This window comes from Solanum verrucosum, unplaced genomic scaffold (genome assembly GCF_900185275.1).
Source record: "Solanum verrucosum unplaced genomic scaffold, falcon-dt-bn FXZP01000124.1, whole genome shotgun sequence".
NCBI classification, from domain to species: Eukaryota; Viridiplantae; Streptophyta; class Magnoliopsida; order Solanales; family Solanaceae; genus Solanum; species Solanum verrucosum.
The window spans coordinates 478,834-499,944 of record NW_026020142.1 but is presented as its reverse complement, the minus strand read 5'-3'; the positions used below and the strand labels follow the sequence as shown (position 1 = coordinate 499,944).

Here is a 21,111-nt window from a genome sequence, read left to right as displayed (position 1 = left end):
CAAATTTCAATTACTTATGACTTTCCAAACAGACCCTTATGCCCGTTTAATCAAGTCAAGTCAAGTCAATGTTATGGAAGACTTATTTAGAATTGTGTTTACCATAATATCGGGTCAAGCCCCATTTCATTAGGGCCATCCAAAATTCGACCCGATTAGTTCTCATTTTTCTAACAATGTCAGAAAAAGACTATCAATGGAGATTCCTTATAACAGTGATGTATACTTTCCAAATGAACACTGAATGAAGATAGCTGATTTTGAAGTTTAAGTAAAACCCTAGTTCAGATTCTTCTTAATCAGCAGAAATGGAGACCGGAAGAAGCAGTGAGAGTCCAGAAGTACCCAAGAAGGGCAAATCAAAAACCCCTCGAAAACCTAAAGATAGCATTCTCAAACAGAGTTTGTTCTCTCTCTCTCTTAGTCTATTGGTTGAGTCTAGGCGAAACTTCTAATCTTAACGCTTTGTCGCCTTTTCATTTACTTGGATTAATTTTCATTTTGTGCAGAGTCTCCCGCTGAGTTCTTTGCAGATAACAAGAACATTGCGGGTTTTGACAATGTGAGTTTCTTATATGCTTAGGATGCCTTATAATTTGAACTTTTCTCTAATATTATAATCTCAAATTGTTTTGTGCAATCACATATTATAGTTTGATGATTAAGGAAGTGAATTAAGTAATATTGCCTTGTTGGCATTTGAGTGATATGTTATCTGTAACCTGAAACTGTCAGTATATAAGGTGCAGTGTTAGCTGCAATGTGAGGTATGCACTGCACCAAAGCAAGGTGCTTGTTATTTTACACAAATGGAGACTCTGCCAAGTCTAAATGCTCAACTGTTGCGTTATTACTTATTGTTAACGTTAAGTCAACCGTTGCTTACAGTGACTGTTAATCATATTAAGTGAATTTATGTTTTACTTTCAGAAAAAAATAATTTCCTCGACAACTTAGATCAAATCTGAATTAAGAGAAATAATGGAGATGTTCCAAGAGAAATAGCTTGATACAGAAGTAGAATACAAAAATGCAGAAACACAAAAGGATTAGTGGAAAAGAAAAATGAATGCAATCAAAGGGTAATTGCAAAAGAAAGAGAAACAAAGTTGCATGGTCTCCATAGAACTATAAATGGAATTTTTAGTTTTTAAGAAAATATTGCTTTGTTAATTTATTTTGATAAAGTGAAGTTAATATTCCTCTTGGTTAATAACCGTTATGTTGGAGAGCAGAAGCTAGTACCTCAAAATTAAGTAAAGTTTAGGTACCTTTCCTAAAGAAAAGGTTGAAAAATTAACCTCCATATGCCCCGTGGTTAACATATAATCAGACTGTTGATAACTCATCAATGAATCCTTATACCCCTCTTGAAGAGATGTTCCTATATTCATAATGATAGTAGAGTAGGTGGAGTTTTTTTTTGGAACTGGTTACTTGTAGAGTAGGTGGATGTTTTTAAGGTCACACATTGTTGCCATTAGCCAACAAAAAAGAATCGACCACATTGAAGGGAATGTTGAAGGCATTAAATGAAATAGTCTCTCCCTTTTTTAATAGCTCAAAATTTTCATGAGGTGGAACTTACTTAAGCAATGATACACTAAATGCGCTGTTAATCAAGTTAGTCTTTCTTCAAATTTTCAGCCTGGGAAATGTCTTTACACTACTGTGAGAGAACTTGTTGAGAATGCACTTGATTCTGCTGAATCCATCTCTGAACTTCCAGTTGTAGAGATAACCATGTAAGTGATTATTTTGTCTATTTTAGATAACTACTTCAATGAGCTAACAGAGATACATTAATGGGAACCTCTCTTCAAAGCTTAGTGTTGTTTTTTGTTTTGCTTCTGTAGTGAAGAGATTGGTAGAGGTAAATTTAATTCCATGATTGGTCTGGCTGACCATGAACGTAGAGATGAAGCCCTATATGATGATTTTGAGACAGCAAAGGCTCGTGAGGTGTGTAAGCAGTGATTTACTCTCACTTAGATGGCGCTGTGATTTATATCTTATGCTCACTGTTTGACATTTAGCAGATTTCATTAGTGAAATATTTTTCTAACTACTGTGTCTAGAAAAGACTTGCCAAGGAAGCTCGGGTTCTAGAGATTCAAGCAAAGAATGTTGCTCTTGGGAAGAAAGTAAAAGACCCCGCAGCTACAAAAGCAGTTAAGGGTAGGGAGGCATCGTATTATAGGGTGACATGCAAGGTATGCTCTGTTTCTCTTTGTTCTTCTATATGCTGACTCTGCTCTCAGTATGCAAGACAAGAAAAGTACATTGTTGAATTAAATCAATTTGGCAAGTTAGTGGAAGATTGTTCTTCCCTAAAAGACTTTAATTACTGTACTTTGTTTCTAATATAGGATAATGGAAGAGGAATGCCACATGATGATATCCCGAATATGTTTGGACGAGGTTTGATGTGCTTGCCATTTCCAGTTATTTTACCGGTGGAAACTTTTGCATGTTCCTGCTTTTTGTCATGTTCCAACTTCTTTCATTTTTTCTTGACCTTCAATTGGGAGGAGCAAAGGTGTTTTAGACTGGCTTCTCTAGTTTAGTTATTAGGACATATTTTCCTAAGATTGTCATAGATCCAAGTGGAAACCTTTGAATATTGTAACTCTGTTGTACTACACATGATCGTTTTTCTAATGAAGTGTGCTTCTGCAGTTTTGTCTGGAACAAAGTATGGATTGAAACAGACACGTGGGAAATTTGGTCTTGGTGCAAAGATGGTATGTTGAGCAATTGGTCTTGACCTGATCATCTGTCATTCTTCTGATTCTATATTTTTGTGTCTTAGTTATTTGAGTTATATTCCCTGTCTTGTTTCTTGTTTCTGTTCTCTGTTATAGGAGGTGGTTGCGAGGGTGGTGGATTATGTTTCTGAATTAAGAGAATATTTTTGTACTGTTAGAATGCTTCTTCCAGTGATTTTAGCCTGTAATTCTTCTTTCCATTTTAGTTGCGCTCATCCAGACCTCAATGGATGTCAGCATGGAGCATAATTTAAGAATTTATCCTTTTCTCTCATTTCTACAGGCATTGATTTGGTCCAAGATGAGTACAGGACTTCCCATTGAGATTACATCTTCCATGAACAGTCAAAATTATACCTCATTCTGTAGGCTGGATATTGATATTCACAAGTATGAGATGACTTAGAAATAGAAAGATATATTTCAGAATGCATGGTAACACGGGATTATATTGTTTTTGTTTTCCAAGGTATATCACTGTATTACGCCTTCTTTTCAGGAATGTTCCTCACATTCATATACATGAAAAAGGGGAAAACAAAGAACGGTGGCATGGTGCTGAAATCCAGATTGTTATTGAAGGGAACTGGACAACGTACCGGGTATGTAGTTCTTGAATAGTTGTGACGAATGTTCTCTTAAGTTTCACCTCATTCATGTACTGAAAGCAAACTTAATCAAATAATTCACCTTCTATATTTCTGAAAACTGATCTTTTCTTTCTGTGTTTACAGTCCAAAATATTGCATTATATGCGACAAATGGCTGTCATCACGCCCTATGCCCAATTCCTTTTCCAATTCGTATCAGATTCTCCTGAGTACTTTCTTTATCTCCCCTCTGCCCCTTCACCCCTCTCCCTTCTCTTTCCCCCTTTGTTTTAATTAATTTGTTTGTGCAAGCTACAAGCACGTCCACAATTTTGAGTTCGTAAAATATGTGCTGCATTCTTCGGTTTCACTCTAGTTTTGAATTGATCGTAGGAAAAATGTGACTATAAGGTTCACCAGAAGAACAGACATAATGCCTTCAGTTCCTCTTGAGACCAAGTACCATCCATCTGCTGTGGACATACTTCTTATCAAACGGCTTATAACGGAAACATCAAAGCAGACTCTTTTGCAGTTCCTTCAGCATGAATTTGTAAACATTGGGAAGTCTCATGCGGAACGTTTAATCGGTGAGAACTTGAAACTGATTGCATTCATCTGTGTGAGATTCCTTGATAAAATAAAATTAGTTGGCTCTATGGCATATTGACCATGGAAAATAGTTTATCTATTGCTTGCATTCTATTCGGCCACTATTAGATGACAGTTTGTTATAGTGGTTACTTACTGCTCACCGACTCAATGCAGTTGGAAAAGATATAAAATGGTCCTTAATGTCACACCCCAATTTAGGGGGTACACATGTGACCGACACCCAATGCCTTAAACTAATACTGAGCAAAGCACAATGACATCCTACCCTTTCATGAACAATGCAATATAATATTCCATAAAATGTGTGATTCTCATTCAATTAAATATATGAAGTTTTGGAAGAATCAAAACAATGTGCGGAATCAAAGTAGATGATACATATCACTATCATGTCTTATGCATGTAGCTAGACCTCATAGTACATGTCATACGACCTCTAAAGTTGTAGATAAGAATTATGCACAGTACAAGTCCCCCTGGCTCGTTCAAAAATAAATGTCTATGAACTAGCACCTCGTTAAGAGTAGGGCTCTCCAACAAAAACTATGGAAGATGGCAACAACCTAGCACATCTTGCCACCATCCTGTGCAATAGTATTTGCATTAGACAAACCAAAAATGTCCTTTCAAGTTGAATACAATTTCATAAATTGTACCCCATAAATAACACTCCCTCCGTTTCAATTTGTTTGTCTTACTTTCTTTTTTAAATCTGTTTTAAAAAGAATGTATTTTTTTTTGGCAACTCTTTAATTCTATTTTTCCACATGACATGTTTAAGGCCAAAAAATTAAAGGGCATTTTGATAGATTCTATATATGTTTAGTTTAAGACCATAAGGCTCAAAAGTCTTCTTTCTTTTCTTAAACTTTGTACCCAATCAAAACCAGATAAACAAATTGGAACAAAGAGAATATTAACTAAGGCAAGCAAGGGGTCCATGTATTATCGGTCCAAACCAGTTCCGGTAGACCAGTTACGCTTAATATTGATTAGGGCCTGGTTTGGGGGGGGTGGGTTACCATAATGGGTCCTAGGGGTTTTCTCGATTGACCTGAACTGTCGCAACGATTAGAATTTTATTTTTATTTTTAAATTAAAACAACCATGTAGACGTTCCCCCCCCCCCCACCAACGGCTATAATCAACCTAGCCCCTTCCCTAACACCCCCTACCCTCTTTTAACCCCCCATACACTAAATATTCATTATTCTCTCCTGTTTTTCTCACTATTACTAACTCTCTTATTTATATATATATATATATATATATATATATATATATATATATATATGTTCTCTCAATTCTAAATTATAATTTTGTGCTATTGGCTAATTGGAGTTAGAAGATTTATTTGAAACAATTTGCAAGCTTCAATTGTTATCTCTCAATTCTGGCTTTTGGTTATATATGTATGCTTTTACGGAAACGTTTATTTGTTTATTTATTATATTTTTTTTGTTATATTTATCTTGTTTGTTTTTTTATATTTTAATTATTTTAAACTTCAAAACATGGATCCCCTTAAAAAAAGTAGTGGTAAAAATCAATTTATGGAAAAAAAGGTGCTACTAGTAGGGGTGGGGGTAGAAGTAGTTCTCATTGCAACCTAGATTTAAAATTAATACCAACGATTATACTCATGTTGATGAAACTTTTTTTATTTCACGTCCCACTATTTTAGAATTTAATTATGAATATGAAGTTGACCATGAGACCTTAAATAGATGGTTTGCTAATTTTGAGGAAGAGTTGGAGGAAGAAGTAGAAATAGAAAACCAAGACTTAGATGACACCCCTACTAGTTTGGCCACGAAATTACCGCATTAAGATGTTCTCCCCCTTTACCTATGTTTTCTAGGGGTACCGCAAAGGCCGAACTTCCTAAATGATCTTTAGCTTGACAAATTATTGAACAAAATAAGGAAAAACTACTGCTACCTGTTTTATATGTAAGCTAAGTTGCTCGGACTCGGGTGTGGGTATTCGAGACCGATGCGAATTCGAGAGTCGAATTCGGCAAAATCTAAATTTTAAGATTTGGGGGTGCAAATCCGAGTATGGATACGACTGTGTGGATTCGGCTAAAAATATATATTCAATAATATAAAAATATAGTTATAAATATATTCTAAATTTGAGAGATATGTTGTGATAAACTTGCATGAATTTTGTAGAATTCAATCTTCCATTCTCCAAGATGAGATTAGTCTTCCATTCTTCCTACGAAAACACAACAAAATAGCAACTAAACATTAAAAGCATATTACAATTTACAATAGAATAAATATAACTAGAAGAATAAAATAAATTGAAAAAAACTAACCATAGAAAAAGGATAGTAACTCTTGAAACAAAGTGAAAGTGAAAAAACTAGAATTATTAAGATTTAAGATATACACAAAGATATTTATCCACAATCTAGATATTCATAATTAGTAATCAATATTCAATACACCAAGTTCAAATCAACTTGTTGAGAATATAATTAAATAATAAAAGTGTGCTCTCTCTAACAGCTTAAGCTTTTAGATGAGATGGTTACACATTCAACATGGTATCAGAGCAGGCAAAGGTTCTGGGATTGAATCTCATCGCCACCCAAATTAAAAAGAATTTACACATGCCTGGCCCATGAAAAAAAATTCAGGCCCGCACGTGAGGGGGCGTGTTGAGAATATTATTAAATAATAAAAGTGTGCTCTCTCTGGACTTTTGTCATTCTTTAACACTACTATTTAACAAAAAACAAGAGATTGTCTCAACTTAACTCATAACTCATAACTAACATAACAACACAATATTGCCAATTGTCATGTTATTTAATTAAGTTCGCTACTCTTCCGCATCTTCCTCAACTTCTTCCTAATCTTCAAACTCTTCCTCAAATATCACACCTTCAATTTGAGGTTCATCTATTGATAACTCGGTTAGATCATTAGTTGTCTCATCAATATCAAATCAATCTCCTCCTATAACAAATTAAAAAGAATAAATATATTAGAAAATTTTATATAAAGAGAAAAAAGCATCATGCAAAATAAATAATTGAGGAAAATAATAAAGAAAATATAGACATACCAACATCCCAATATTTGCTTGGCATAGTTATATATTTTTCTTTCCTGCAAGACGACAACAACTGGAGATTATAATGTACAAACACTTAATCTTCGGCTCTTGAAGTTGCTAACTTATTTCTCTTGATATTGTGAATCAAAGAATATGTACTACAATTTCTTTCACAAACAAGAGGAAGAAGCAGTTGAGTAAGCAACTTGTAAGCTAATTGTTGCAAAAGTTGAGCTGAGATGCCATGATTTACCCACCAAGAAAGAGAATCTTCATACATCATAGCCTCAATCACACGAGGCTCACTAAAATAACCACTTCCGCTACAAAATGATCCATACTCCGATGAGACTTGTTCAATTTCATTAAAATCTTTAAAGTACATTTGAAAGCACTTGACTCTGTTCAATGAAATTTCTTTATTTTCATTAGGAGCTAGCCTTCGAATCCATTCTCTCCTTACAGCCATGATTCGTGATAATATTTGGAAACCAACGAATGTGCCATACAATGTAAGAGGTGTGTTGCTTTTGTTCCACCTAGCCACAAGAATATCATGAATAATATCGAAAAAAATTGATTGATCGGAAATGAGATCTTTCCCCTCATGCTCAAAGATTACTTTCTTGACCTTCTCAATCATTGAGTCCCACATATCATAAATGAGATGTAATTTTGGACCATTAATATCGGCACTTCTTAGCATATCAACAATTGGTTCCGTAAATTCCAAGTAGTAGTCAATACTATCCCATTTCTCATCATTCATTATAAAAGATTTTATTCACGAGTTTTGGCTTCAATTCCCTTATCCCCCTTATAATTCTTCCATTCATCATCCATGACCATTTTCTCCAAAGACGACTTCACTTTGCGAATCCGGATGGTCATAATAATGTGTGAGGCAAATCTTGTTTCACCAACTTTCAATAAGCACAAATCCGGATGTTTTTGAAAAAGTGCATGTGTCAAGGCATGATTCACAACAAAGTTCTTCAAATTACTCCACTAACAACAACAACAACAACATACCCAGTGAAATCCCACTAGGTGGGGTCTGGGGAGGGTAGAGTGTACGCAGACCTTGCCACTACCTCGTTGAGGTAGAGAGGCTGTTTCCGAAAGACCCTCAGCTCAAGTACAACAAATCCAAGTAAAATGAAGAGGGAAACAGTGTATAAAGCATCAATAAAATAATGCGAGAAGTGAAACGCAGTAAACAACATAAGGCTATAGGTATCACAAACAAGAACTGCAAGTGCAAGGCTAGGACTACCACAAACGCTAACAACCCAAACCCTCGCAAGGAAAGCCAACGCGCTAACCCTACTAACCTACAACCTTAATGCGCGACCTCCACTCCTTCCTATCTAGAGTCATGTCCTCGGTAATGTGAAGCTGAGCCAAGTCCTGTCTAATCACCTCTCCCCAATACTTCTTAGTCCTACCTCTACCCCTCTGCGTACCCTCTACAACCAGCCCCTCACACCTCCTCACAGGGGCGTCTGCGCACCGTCTCTCCACATGTCCAAACCATCGCAATCTCGCTTCCCTCAGTTTGTCCACCACAGAGGCCACTCCCACCTTCTCCCGGACAACCTCATTCCTAATCTTATCGCTCCTAGTGTGCCCACACATCCATCTCAACATCCTCATCTCCGCAACATGCATTTTTTGAACATGTAAGTTCTTGACTGGCCAACACTCCGCTCCATACAACAAGGCCGGTCTAACTACCACTCTGTAGAACTTACCTTTAAGTCTAGGTGGAATTTTCTTATCACACAAGACTCCAGAGGCAAGCCTCCATTTCATCCAAGCAACCCCAATGCGATGTGTGACATCATCGTCGATGTCACCACTTCCTTGGATTACAGACCCCAGATACTTAAAACTTTCTTTCTTAGGAATGATCTGTGTGGCAAGTCTCACTTCCACACCTGTCTCATCCAACGCATCACTGAATTTGCACCTTAAATATTCTGTTTTGGTCCTACTCAACCTGAACCCTTTGGACTCCAGCGTTTGTCTCCACACCTCCAACCTTGCATTAACTCTGTCCCGCGTCTCATCAATCAGTACTATGTCATCCGCAAATAACATACACCAAGGTACCTTCTCCTGAATAGACCGCGTCAACTCATCCATCACCAACGCAAATAGAAAAGGGCTAAGGACTGAACCTTGGTGTAAGCCCATCTCAACTGGGAAATGTTCCGAGTCTCCTCCCACAGTTCTAACCCGAGTCTTGGCTCCACCGTACATGTCCTTTATCGCCCTAATATAAATCATCGGGACACCTTTAGCCTCCAAGCACCTCCAGAGGACATTCCTTAGTACTTTGTCATAGGCCTTTTCAAGGTCAATGAACACCATATGTAGGTCTCTTTTCCTTTCTCTATATTTTTCTACCAGTCTTCGCATAAGATGAATGGCTTCGGTAGTCGATCGTCCCGGCATGAATCCAAACTGATTCTCAGAAATGGACACCCCTCTTCTCACCCTCGTCTCCACCACTCTCTCCCAAATCTTCATAGTATGGCTTAGCAATTTGATACCCCTGTAGTTGTTACAGTTTTGGATATCACCCTTGTTTTTATACAACGGAACCATTGTACTCCACCTCCATTCATCAGGCATCTTTGTTGTCTTAAAAATAACATTAAACAACCCAGTTAACCACTCTATACCTGCCTTGTCCGAGCTCTTCCAGAAATCCACCAGAATCTCATCGAGTCCGGTCGCTCTTCCCTTGCTCATCCTACTAATAGCGCGCATAACCTCCTCGATCCTAAAACACCTACAGTTCCCAAAGTCCCGAAGTCTTTCAGAGTGTGTCAAATCACCCAACACAATATCTCCGCCCCCTTTTTCATTCAAAAGTTTATGAAAGTATCTTTGCCATCTTTGCTTGATGGTGGTCTCATCCACCAATACTTTGCCTTCCTCATCCTTGATACACTTCACTTGGTCCAAGTCGCGAGCCTTCCTCTCTCTTGCTTTTGCGAGTCTATACAATTTCTTGTCTCCACCTTTGTCCCCCAGCTCGGCATACAAGCGTTCGAAAGCTGCCGTCTTCGCCTTCGTAACTGCTAACTTAGCTTCTGTCTTTGTCGTCTTATAAACTTTCTTAAGCGTCTGCTTCTCTTCCTCTTCTACGCACTCCACCAACTTCGTGTATGCAGCCTTCTTCGCTTCCACTTTGCCTTGGACTTCCCCATTCCACCACCAATCTCCTTTATGGCCTCCAAATTTACCCCTTGATACCCCTAACACCTTTGAAGCAACTTCCCTAATGCAACTAGCTGCTTTATTCCACATGGTGTCCGCATCCCCACTACCACTCCAAGCCCCCATCCCAATCAACTTCTCGCCCATCTCCCGAGAAAGGGCCGGGGTCAAGCTACCCCATTTAATCCTCGGTCGATCAGATACACTCTTCTTCCTCCTATCCCTCTTAATTTCCAGGTCCATCACCAAAAGCTTGTGTTGGGTAGTAAGATTTTCACTTGGGATAACCTTGCAGTCCTTACAGAGGGCTCTATCACCCTTCCTAAGGAAAATTACTTCACTAAGTAACTCTAAAATCCATTTGTAATTAATAAAGTGAGGTGATTTTTTCGAAGGTTGACACATACTTTTCAAAGCTAGATTCAAACAATGAACAAAACAAGGAGTTCAAAATATATGAGAATTTTTTTTTTCCATAATAGAACCGGCAAGTTTCATATTACTTGCATTATCCGTAATAACTTGAACAACATTATTTGAACCTACATTTTTGATTGCTTCAATAAACAAGTTAGCAATATATTCTCCATCTTTTACGATTCCACTAAAATTGATTGAATTTAAAAACATTGGACCTCCACTAAATGATGCTATTATATTGATCAAAGGTCGTCTTTTAGTGTTAGACCATCCATCCGAACAAATCGTCAATTCTTTCTTTTTCCATCTATCTTTAATTGGTTGTAACTTTCTATCAATGTGTGTCTTTTCTTGAGCTAAAAGAGTTGTTCTCAACCTATTATATGATGGGGGATATAACCGGCAATGGAATTTTCAGCTAGAAACTTTGAATTATTTTTAAAATAGGGAGAGTTTGCAAAGTTGAACGATAAACCTGATGTGTAGAACATTCTAGCGGCTAATTTGTCGGCCGTATTTCTCTCATAGATGCCGAAAGATTTCCCTATAGCTCCATTCTCTGAACTTTTTTTTTGTTGAAGTAAATCAGTCTCCTCCAGAGTGATACATAATCAACTTTTTTTCTTGCACCAACTTGAATAGATGCTCTTTTTCTTGTCTTGTTCATGCTCCATCTTCAAAGCCACAAATATATCACCACTAATTTCTTTACATATTTGAACTCTATGGCCGGATAATCTTAAGAGGTGTGCTTTCACTCTATTATATGATCCTGTAACTATTTTATCGCAATAGTTACATGACCATATTCTATTTCCACCCCCATTTGGATCAACCGAAATAACTTTCACATGATTCCATAATGGTTTATCATCAAAATCTACTCCTACACTTTTTGTGGGTCTCATAAAATTCTTTCCTTTTTGACTACTTGATGCAAATGCCATCTTGCTGAACAAAGAAAGATATAATTTTTTTAGTGTATATACTTTGTTATTAGTTAATTTGTCGGGTTAAGTCAATCTTAGTTCCCACTTCCTATCAACATATACTTACATTTCTAGTATTTCGATAGTTCAAAGTTTGTATTGATAAAAAAGAATCAAAAGATCTAGCAAAATGGGATCCTTAAAGCACTTGTATTGATAGGAAGAATTAAGTGATCTAGCAAGACAAGATCCTTGATATAAAAAAGGGAAGCCCAAAAAGTCTTCGAGTAACATCAAAAAGACTTTTTGCAGTAGTCTTTTCATTCTCACCAGCTTTTCCCTCCTAAAACAAAAACCACCATTGTCTCTTCTCTTGTCAATTTCTTTGTTTTTCATTCAAGTTCTTTGTTAGCTAAAAAAAATTCTCTCTTACTTTGTTCAACAAGATGGCATTTGTATCAAGTAGTTAAAAAGGAAAGAATTTTATGAGACCCACAAAAACTGTAGGAGTAGATTTTGATGATAAACCATTATGAAATCATGTGAAAGTTATTTTGGTTGCTCCAAATGGGGGTGGAAATAGAATATGGTCATGTAACTATTGCAATAAAATAGTTACGGGATCATATAATAGAGTGAAAACACACCTCTTAAGATTATCGGGCCATGGAGTTCAAATATGTAAGAAATTAGTGGTGATATATTTGTGGCTTTGAAGTATGAACAAGCCGAAAGAAAAAGAGCATCTATTCAAGTTGATGCAAGAAAAAAAGTTGATTATGTATCACTCCGGAGGGGACTGATTTACTTCACCAAAAGAAAAGAAAGAGTGAAGATATAGGGAAATCCTTCGACATCTATGAGAGAAATACGGTCGACAAATTAGTCGCTAGAATGTTCTACGCATCAGGTTTATCGTTCAACTTTGCAAACTCTCCTTATTTTAAATAATATTCAAAGTTTCTAGCTGAAAATTTCATTTCCGGTTATATTCCCCCATCATATAATAGGTTGAGAACAACTCTTTTAGCTCAAGAAAAGACACACATTGATAGAAAGTTACAACCAATTAAAGATACATGGAAAAAGAAAGAGTTGTTGATTTGTTCGGATGGATGGTCCGACACTAAAAGACGACCTTTGATATGGCATCATCTAGTGGAGGTATCAATTTTAGGAATCGTAAAAGATGGAGAATATATTGCTAACTTGTTTATTGAAGCAATAGAAAATGTAGGTTCAAATAATATTGTTCAAGTTATTACGGATAATGCAAGTAATATGAAACTTGATGGTTCTATTGTGGAGCGAAAATTTCCTCATATATTTTGGACTCCTTGTGTTGTTCGTATCTAGCTTTGAAAAATATGTGCCAACCTTCGGAGAAATCACCTCACTTTACTAATTGCAAATGGATTTTAGAGTTACTTAGTGAAGTGAGTAATTTGAAGAACTTTGTTGTGAATCATGACTTGACACATGCACTTTTTCAAAAACATTCGAATTTGTGTTTATTGAAAGTTGGTGCCTCACACATTATTATGACCACCCAGATTCGCAAAGTGAAATCGTCTTTGGAGAAAATGGTCATGAATGGAAGAATTATAAGGGGGATTAGGTAATTGAAGCCAAAACTCGTGATATAAAATCTCTTATAATATGAATGATGAGATAGTATTGACTACTTCTTGTAATTTACAGAACCAATTGTTGATATGCTAAGAATTGCCGATATTGATGGTCCAAAATTACATCTCATAGTGAAGTGAGTAATTTGAAGAACTTTGTTGTGAATCATGACTTGACACATGCACTTTTTCAAAAACATTCGAATTTGTGTTTATTGAAAGTTGGTGAAACAAGATTTGCCTCACACATTATTATGACCACCCAGATTCGCAAAGTGAAATCGTCTTTGGAGAAAATGGTCATGAATGGAAGAATTATAAGGGGGATTAGGTAATTGAAGCCAAAACTCGTGATATAAAATCTCTTATAATATGAATGATGAGATAGTATTGACTACTACTTGTAATTTACAGAACCAATTGTTGATATGCTAAGAATTGCCGATATTGATGGTCCAAAATTACATCTCATATGATTGAGAAGGTCAAGAAAGTAATTTTTGAGCATGAGGGGAAATTATATATATAAAAAGCAAATAAACAGTTCTTCTCACTAAAATAAATACAATATCCATGTAAATATAAGGAATAAATGTCATTACTTTGATGCAATAGTTAAATATATTCTACATGAACTTGCTATTAATTCTTTATTCTAATATTTAGGCCTTTTAAGTTATTGCTATTAATTCTTTATTTTAATAATTAGTTATTTGTTTCAATTCTCTTGTGGTTTAGGAATTAGGAGTCCTGCTCCTTCCCCATATAGATTTATGAGTTTTTTTAGGTTACAACTATTTTTTTTTGGTTATAAAGCTTCAGCTTATATTTACAAACATTAAATCTCATTCAAATGTGTTTTAGCTGTCTTTTCATATATTTTAATATATAATATTATAAAGATAACTTAAATAATAGTTTGAGGGTAAATGTGAAAAGATGATTGTCTAAAGAAGAAATTTTTAATGAAAGGTAAAAAGTTTAATAAACATTTCATATATATATATATATATATCCTTGTTTTTTCTACATTATATTTAACTTATAAATTATAATGATGTTTTTTACTCCTTGTGTCCTCATTTTTATAGTATTTTTTCGAGATTCAAACTTCTAAGTTTTGAATTATATATATTGATAATCATATATATATATATATATATATATATATATATATCCTTGTTTTTTCTACATTATATTTAACTTATAAATTATAATGATGTTTTTTACTCCTTGTGTCCTCATTTTTATAGTATTTTTTCGAGATTCAAACTTCTAAGTTTTGAATTATATATATTGATAATCACGTAAAAGAAATACTTTAAGTTTTAATTATGTAATAATTAAAACTATTTAAAAGAATATGAAAAGATTCCAATCTGAAAATAAACAATTTAATAAAAGGGTTAATTATGTTCAATTAGTAAATTTATCCACTCTTTAGGCTAGGGGTGTGCTTTTGATTTTTCCGATTTGGTTTTGTATTATACATAAGGCTAATTTGTTTTTTGTTTTAAAAATTGGCTTTTTATATGGAATGTCAATGTAATCGTTAAACCTATTTTCTGTGGTTGACACTTGTAGTTCTAATTTCATTATGTATTTGGTCATTTTTAGTGGGGGGAGGGGGGGGGGGGGGATCCGGTCCCCTTGGTTGTATCAGAAATTGAGAATGAGATCTTTGATAATGGACAATTCACATCCTAGGACAAAGATGACAATCAAAGTTAAATTGAATGGTTAAATGAAGCCAATTCATGAAATCTGCACAATCGTATAGTCTAATATTATTATAGGTCTCAAGTATTTTCGTATATTTGAATTCATCTTACACACATGTGATGGGTGTATGTTACGGTCCTCTATAATGGATCTAGTTGTGGGATGCTGCTAGACAAAATCAGAGTTAATGTAGAGTGATGTTGGAGTCTGAAAAGAATTTTTCTTTTCTGTAATCTCTTGAGTTAAAGTACTCAAAAAATGGATAATTTTCTGCATATCATTTCACTGGATTCAAATAACACTAAATACAGCACTGGTGGATTATCCACCCATCTGAAAACAAGGAAATAACTTCCTACTTCAACTGAAATGAGAAAGTGGAGGAATAACCTCCTTGTGGCAACAACTGCTACATAGAAATAGGAAAAATAAATAACTTATAAGTTGAAGTAATCTACTCTTTATTTTCCTTAAATCTTCCATGTGTAAACCGTTGGTAGACTAAAGGGGTGCTAAAAATGTAGGTGTTATAGTGTTTCTAGTATCTTCGGTAGCCTATACCATAGTATGGTGCTTCCTCTGTGAACCAAGAGGTCTAGCCTATTTATTCTAGTGTTAAGTAAATTTTTTGAATCTAAATCATACAATGAACTAGGCCTTCTTAAACACAATGAACAAAAAATTCTTGTTTTCTTTTTTGCTTAATTACGTATCATTAATAATGTATAACAAAAAATATTATAGATGCTCTTCGCATAACTAAAGATTGATAACCCAAATGTAATACTCTTCCATTTTAATTTATATGGCACTCTTTCTATTTCATGATGTCCTAAAATGTTTGATACAATTCTTCATTAAGGGTAAGCTCGGAACTAAGTGTGAATACTCTATCTAATAGCTTACTTCTGATCTCGCTGTTCTTTGGGCATCACATTTGTTATGTCAAGATATGCAGTTTCAAAAAAATTGTTATGTCAAGATAGGATTCTCAAATTACTTTATAGTACAACTTTTAGAACTTTAAAGAATTCGAATTCGTTTCACTATTCCATTTTTAAATTTGAGATGATGTCATCTTTATTGCACTAACTTTCCTATCATTACTTATTTACCTTGTAAAAAGAGAAGTTTTCAAGCATTATTGCTTTTGCTCGGTAATTAAAAAAAAACATTATTGCTTTTGCTATCACTGATATGATGCAAAAGTCAAACTATTTTTAAATTCCATGTCTAGTCAAACATCATATAAAATAAAACTGAGCTCGGAACAAATTTTCCCCTATCATTACCGAAGACTTATTTCGAATTTTTTGAGTAGCAAGTCGTAGTTGAATAATGTTGAAATTGAAAGCATACTAAACATTATGCCTTCAACACGCCCCTTCACATGCGGACATGATTCTTTTCATGGCAAGCATGTGAAGTTCTTTTTGATACTTGGCAGCGGTGAGACTCGACTGGAAGACTCTAGCCAATCTGATAACATGTTGATTTGTGTGACGCCTAATCTATTAGCTTAAGCTAATAGAATATACTTTTATTTACTTAATATTACGTCTTCAACAAATAATAACGTAGAGAGGAGCCCCCAAGGCCTAGCTCAAGTGGCAAAAGGTGGAGGATTTGTGGCTTAGGTCGCAGGTTCATGCCCCACACCATGCAAAGCGAAGCCCAGTATTTAAGTGGAGAAGGGTAGAGGGGCGGGCCCATTATCCACCGAGTTTAGAAGGCTATGATTGGTCCAAAGGGCGGGTCACAGACGGATTTCTCGGTTATCAAAAAATAAAAATAACGTAGAGAGGAAAAACTTAAATTGATGGCTGGTAACGGGTAAGAATGCAGACTACACAACAAAGTAAGAAAAAACCTTGACAAGGTCAAATATAGTCTTATTTTGAGCATTAAGTTCCTTTGGTAGCCGCTATACTTTAAAATCGGAAGCGAAATTCAAAACATAAGTTTCACAAGAAAATCTGAGTTGCATGAATGTTATGTTTTGGTTGAATCTGGCTCTGGAAATTCTTCTGACATGTATGGCTAGGCATGTGAAATATGTAATATGTTGAGAACTATGTTCCTACTGTTAGGTTGATTGCCAATTGTAATATTTCAAGTCTGATTCTGGAACTGTAATGAGAATTCATTATGATGTTGTTGACACTGGGAATTCCAATATCCATGACGAAAGAGAATTCATGTGATATACTGAATGCAGCCTTGCTAGAGTTGCATTTTGATGGGTTTGTGTTTTGTTCTCTCTTAAAAACCTTATACTTATTATCATCACATCTACCATTAATACACCAATCTTTCGTCATGGATATTGGAATTTCTAGTGTCAGCAACATCATAATGAACATTTCTATCCTTTGTACTTATATGCATATATTTATAGTTTACTACTCATTCACTTACATAACTAAAAGGTGGCTTCATTCATTGTACATTATATCTAAAATAGAATATTCTTTTACATTCTAGGGGAGATGGGTCCAGATTTCAGCCCAAAAATGTCAGTTAAATCTCTAACACCACAGCAAATAGTTCGCATCCATCAGTTGTTTCGTCAAGCCAAATTTGATGATCCCAGTGGTGATGTAAGTTCCTCTTTGTGAAATTCTTGCCTCTTTTCCAATTTCCTTTAGCAACAGTAAACTATAAATGTTTGGTGATTCCCAGTTATCTCATGCATATGATTTCTAAGCCATATTGCAGATTTTAAGTCCTGCTGGAGAATATAATCTACGTCTTGGCATTATAAAGGAGCTTCACCCAGATATGGTTGCTACCTTTTCAGGAAGGTTGGATCATATATGAAGTTCTTCATCTACTTAGTTTGATGAATCCTTTGATTGGATAATACAAATCATAAAGTGTTAAAAGCTATTATGTCTTCTGTCCAGTGCTCAAGTATTTGAAGGTCATCCATTCATCGTGGAAGCTGGAGTTAGCGTTGGTGGGAAAGATGTTAAACAAGTAAGAATCTCCCTTATGGTAAAGTATATAAAACATGGAGAACGTAATATGCTTAGTCCTGAAATTGATTGTGTCTATTCAATATGTTGTATCTCCAATGTTAGAAGCAAAGGACCCATGAGAATGCATCTTTATCTGCATTTGATAAGTAGTTAAAGATGGTTTGATTTAGGATATGTTTATCTGTTCGGTTGGGTCAATATTTGTAGAAATCAGTTGCACGAATCGGCCATTGGTTTGTAGATATGCTCTCCTGTGAACCGAACTGATAAGATATCGATTGCTTCGGTTTTCCGAGCAGTTTTGGTCGGACATATGAATCTCTGCTGCAAATATTCCCCATGGTCTTTGCCTTACTCCTCTGTAGCGCTTCTTCTCCAAGGTATCTTTTGCTTTCTGAACAAAGTACTCTGTTGCTTACTCCATTTTCCTGACAGGAGGTATTGCAAAAGTCAAGGTAGGTTTCTTCAATTGAAGCTTTCGTGCTTCAGGAAAATTGAGCTTGTTAGAGGTCCAATCTGGCATTTTGCTTTGATTTCAATGAAATCAAATTCAGCTTGAATTCTTGAAGTAGCTAGAGAAGTCATGGGTCAAACTTTGAGTCGTTTTTGTGTAAATGAAAGTGGGATCAAAAGAGAAAGTATGTTTTGATATTAGAAGCAAAAGATTCCAAAGAATTGGATGCAAATCTTTAGTTGGGGTGTTGCCAACAAGCCAGAGAGACAGCAACTGGAGAGACGAGAGAATAGAGAAATGTGCGCTGAGGTGAAATGGTGAATGGCTCAATCCTGAATCCCTAACCCTCATCTGTATAATGGTCTGGTTCGATTAAAAAATTGGGATACTTGACCACCTAATTATTATCAATAAGTATATAAATTAGCTCAGTATCCTGAAACATTTTCCCGAATACCTAGACTTTTTAACCGATATGACTTTTTCAGTTTGGTATTTCGGGTACAACTGAGAACAGCCCTAAATTGATTCTTTGAAAGAACCTGATCAAATGATTGTGGAAGCACTATATGATAGCCAAATTCTTTTTCTTTGTTATGAGCTTGACATTACTATATGGTGAGGCTTTGGAGGGAATCACCTAGTATTAATGATATATTTCCTAGGAGCTATAACAAGTAATTTTTAGGCACATCGTCTGCTCTTCCCATATCTGTGTAATAAATAGATGAACTTCTGTTTGTTGGATGATTAGTGTTTCTTTTCTTTTTCTAATAACTGATCAGTGGAAAAGAAAGAGGAAAAGAGAAGCAACTGTCACTGTTAGAAATTTCTAATCCATAAAACTTTTCTTGCTTCTCTTAGCTTATTGCCTGATGACGCAGTTGATCTTAGTCCAATTATTACAACTTTTTTGTCTTCTAAACTTATTGATCTCATATTGTTGCACTGACTATGCTTGACTAAATTTTAGGGGCTGAATGTTTTCCGATTTGCTAATCGGATTCCACTTCTTTTTGAGCAAGGTGCTGATGTTGTTACCAGGACTGCTATGAAGAGAATCAAGTAAGGCATTTAAAGCCCCTATGAGGTTGCTCACACTTCTCATTCATAAAGTAACTAAGAAACTCTGCTAGTCCCTGGTGTGTGTGTGTGTGCGGGGGGGGGGATAGTTTTTCCTTTGAGGCTCCTCTTATGTCTCATACTCTTTTTGCTTTCCTCTTTTTTTGTTGGGTTTTCCCTTTTTGGGCGAGGGTGGGAATATTGCTGCAAATTGAACTGCAGACAGTAATAAGATGTCACTTTTAGTTGGAACAGTTACAAGATCAACCAAACACAAGACAAGATTGGTGTCTTTGTGAGCATTGTTAGCACCAAAATCCCCTTTAAAGGGACTGGCAAGGAGTATATTGGAGATGACATAAGTGAGATAGCTTCTGCTGTCAAGGTAATTTCTATTGTCTGCCGTTAACAAATTATTGAGCAATTTTTCAGTACACTAACAGAATCAATGTTCCAGACAGCTATTCAGCAATGCTGCAATCAGCTCAAATCAAAAATTGTAAAAAGAATTCATGCTCGTGAGCAGCAGGAAAGGAAGCGGAATCTGAGCAAGTAAGCGGATCATTTAAGGTTCATATTAGTAATTTATGGTTCATCAGTCAAATTCAATACCATTTTTCTGCTGGATGCAGGTATATTCCTAGTGCTACTGCTGCTATATATGATCTCCTAAAACAGACGACAATTGTGCATGCATCAAAAAAGAGACGCTTCAGGGATGACAATGCTGACCTACTAAAACAAGTTTCAGTTAATTCATTAACAAAAGATACATTCAGAGAAAAGCTTGCTCAGCATGTCGAAAAGGTATGATCCTTGTATAGATTTTATTCTAGGGCAGAGAAGCTTATGTATGACATTATGATCAAGTACTTCTGCCTTCAACTTGACAAGATGTTGTTTTTGCCTCTTGAATTTGACAAAGAAAGTGGTTCAATGAACCTGATTGCGGCTGTAAAATTGGAAATTGAGATGGTTCCCCAGAACCTGCTAATATTGCTATATTTTGTCAAGAAGGATCTGGATGAACAAAATTCTATATGGTTCATTGTTTTGTGTTGCAGGTGGACTACGAAATGGGTTTGGAATATGCAACACAGACCGGAGTGAATGAAGAACCACGGGAAGACATATACATAGAGTCACTGGATGAAGATAAGAAGAACTTCATAGACCTCCAGAGCCCCATATTTGTCTTCAGACTCTATCACTAGTTATTCACTTGCTGGATTGTCATAGGAATGTGTTGTTTCTAATATTATTTTTCATTTTGATTTTGATTTTCATTTTCATCAATTAAATTATAGAAATTCTAGAGGTGTAGAGGTCAACAAGGCAGAAATGTATTATGATAGGAAGAGAAAGTGCAACTTATTGCACCTATGTTTACCTTATTGTTTGAAGTAAAGCTTTGATAGTTCAGATCTTCAGTTTATCAATTATGGTTGAACTTGAAATAGTTCTTTTAATAAAATAGATATGTTTTGAATGGTTCCTTTAAGAATATTAAGTGATTCAGAAAGGAACTATAAATATATTCTTGTGTTGATATAATTAATTTATGGTGACGTTGATGGTGATGGAGAAGGAGTTGCTAGTGTGGCGGAAGAAGAAGAAAGGAAGGGGTAAAAATGTGTTG

The 21,111-nt window shown here is 35.5% G+C and overlaps 1 protein-coding gene across 2 annotated transcripts; it reads left to right on the top strand.

The window, feature by feature from the left end:
- Window positions 1-251: 251 nt before the first annotated feature.
- LOC125827539 (DNA topoisomerase 6 subunit B) lies at window positions 252-20,753 on the top strand. Of its 2 annotated transcripts, XM_049506829.1 has the most exons (19): window positions 252-402; window positions 510-562; window positions 1,648-1,745; window positions 1,857-1,962; window positions 2,079-2,213; window positions 2,370-2,421; window positions 2,680-2,744; window positions 3,052-3,158; window positions 3,268-3,370; window positions 3,503-3,588; window positions 3,752-3,948; window positions 17,460-17,575; window positions 17,694-17,779; window positions 17,882-17,954; window positions 19,384-19,475; window positions 19,719-19,857; window positions 19,930-20,024; window positions 20,105-20,279; window positions 20,537-20,753. In XM_049506829.1, exons 1-19 carry the CDS (start codon window positions 309-311, stop codon window positions 20,684-20,686), a joined length of 2,022 nt encoding a protein of 673 aa, XP_049362786.1. In that variant the 5' UTR covers window positions 252-308; the 3' UTR covers window positions 20,687-20,753. The 2 variants fall into 2 exon arrangements, with proteins under 2 accessions (XP_049362786.1, XP_049362787.1); XM_049506830.1 differs by lacking the exon at window positions 20,537-20,753 and having other exon boundaries at window positions 19,934-20,024.
- Window positions 20,754-21,111: the final 358 nt, after the last annotated feature.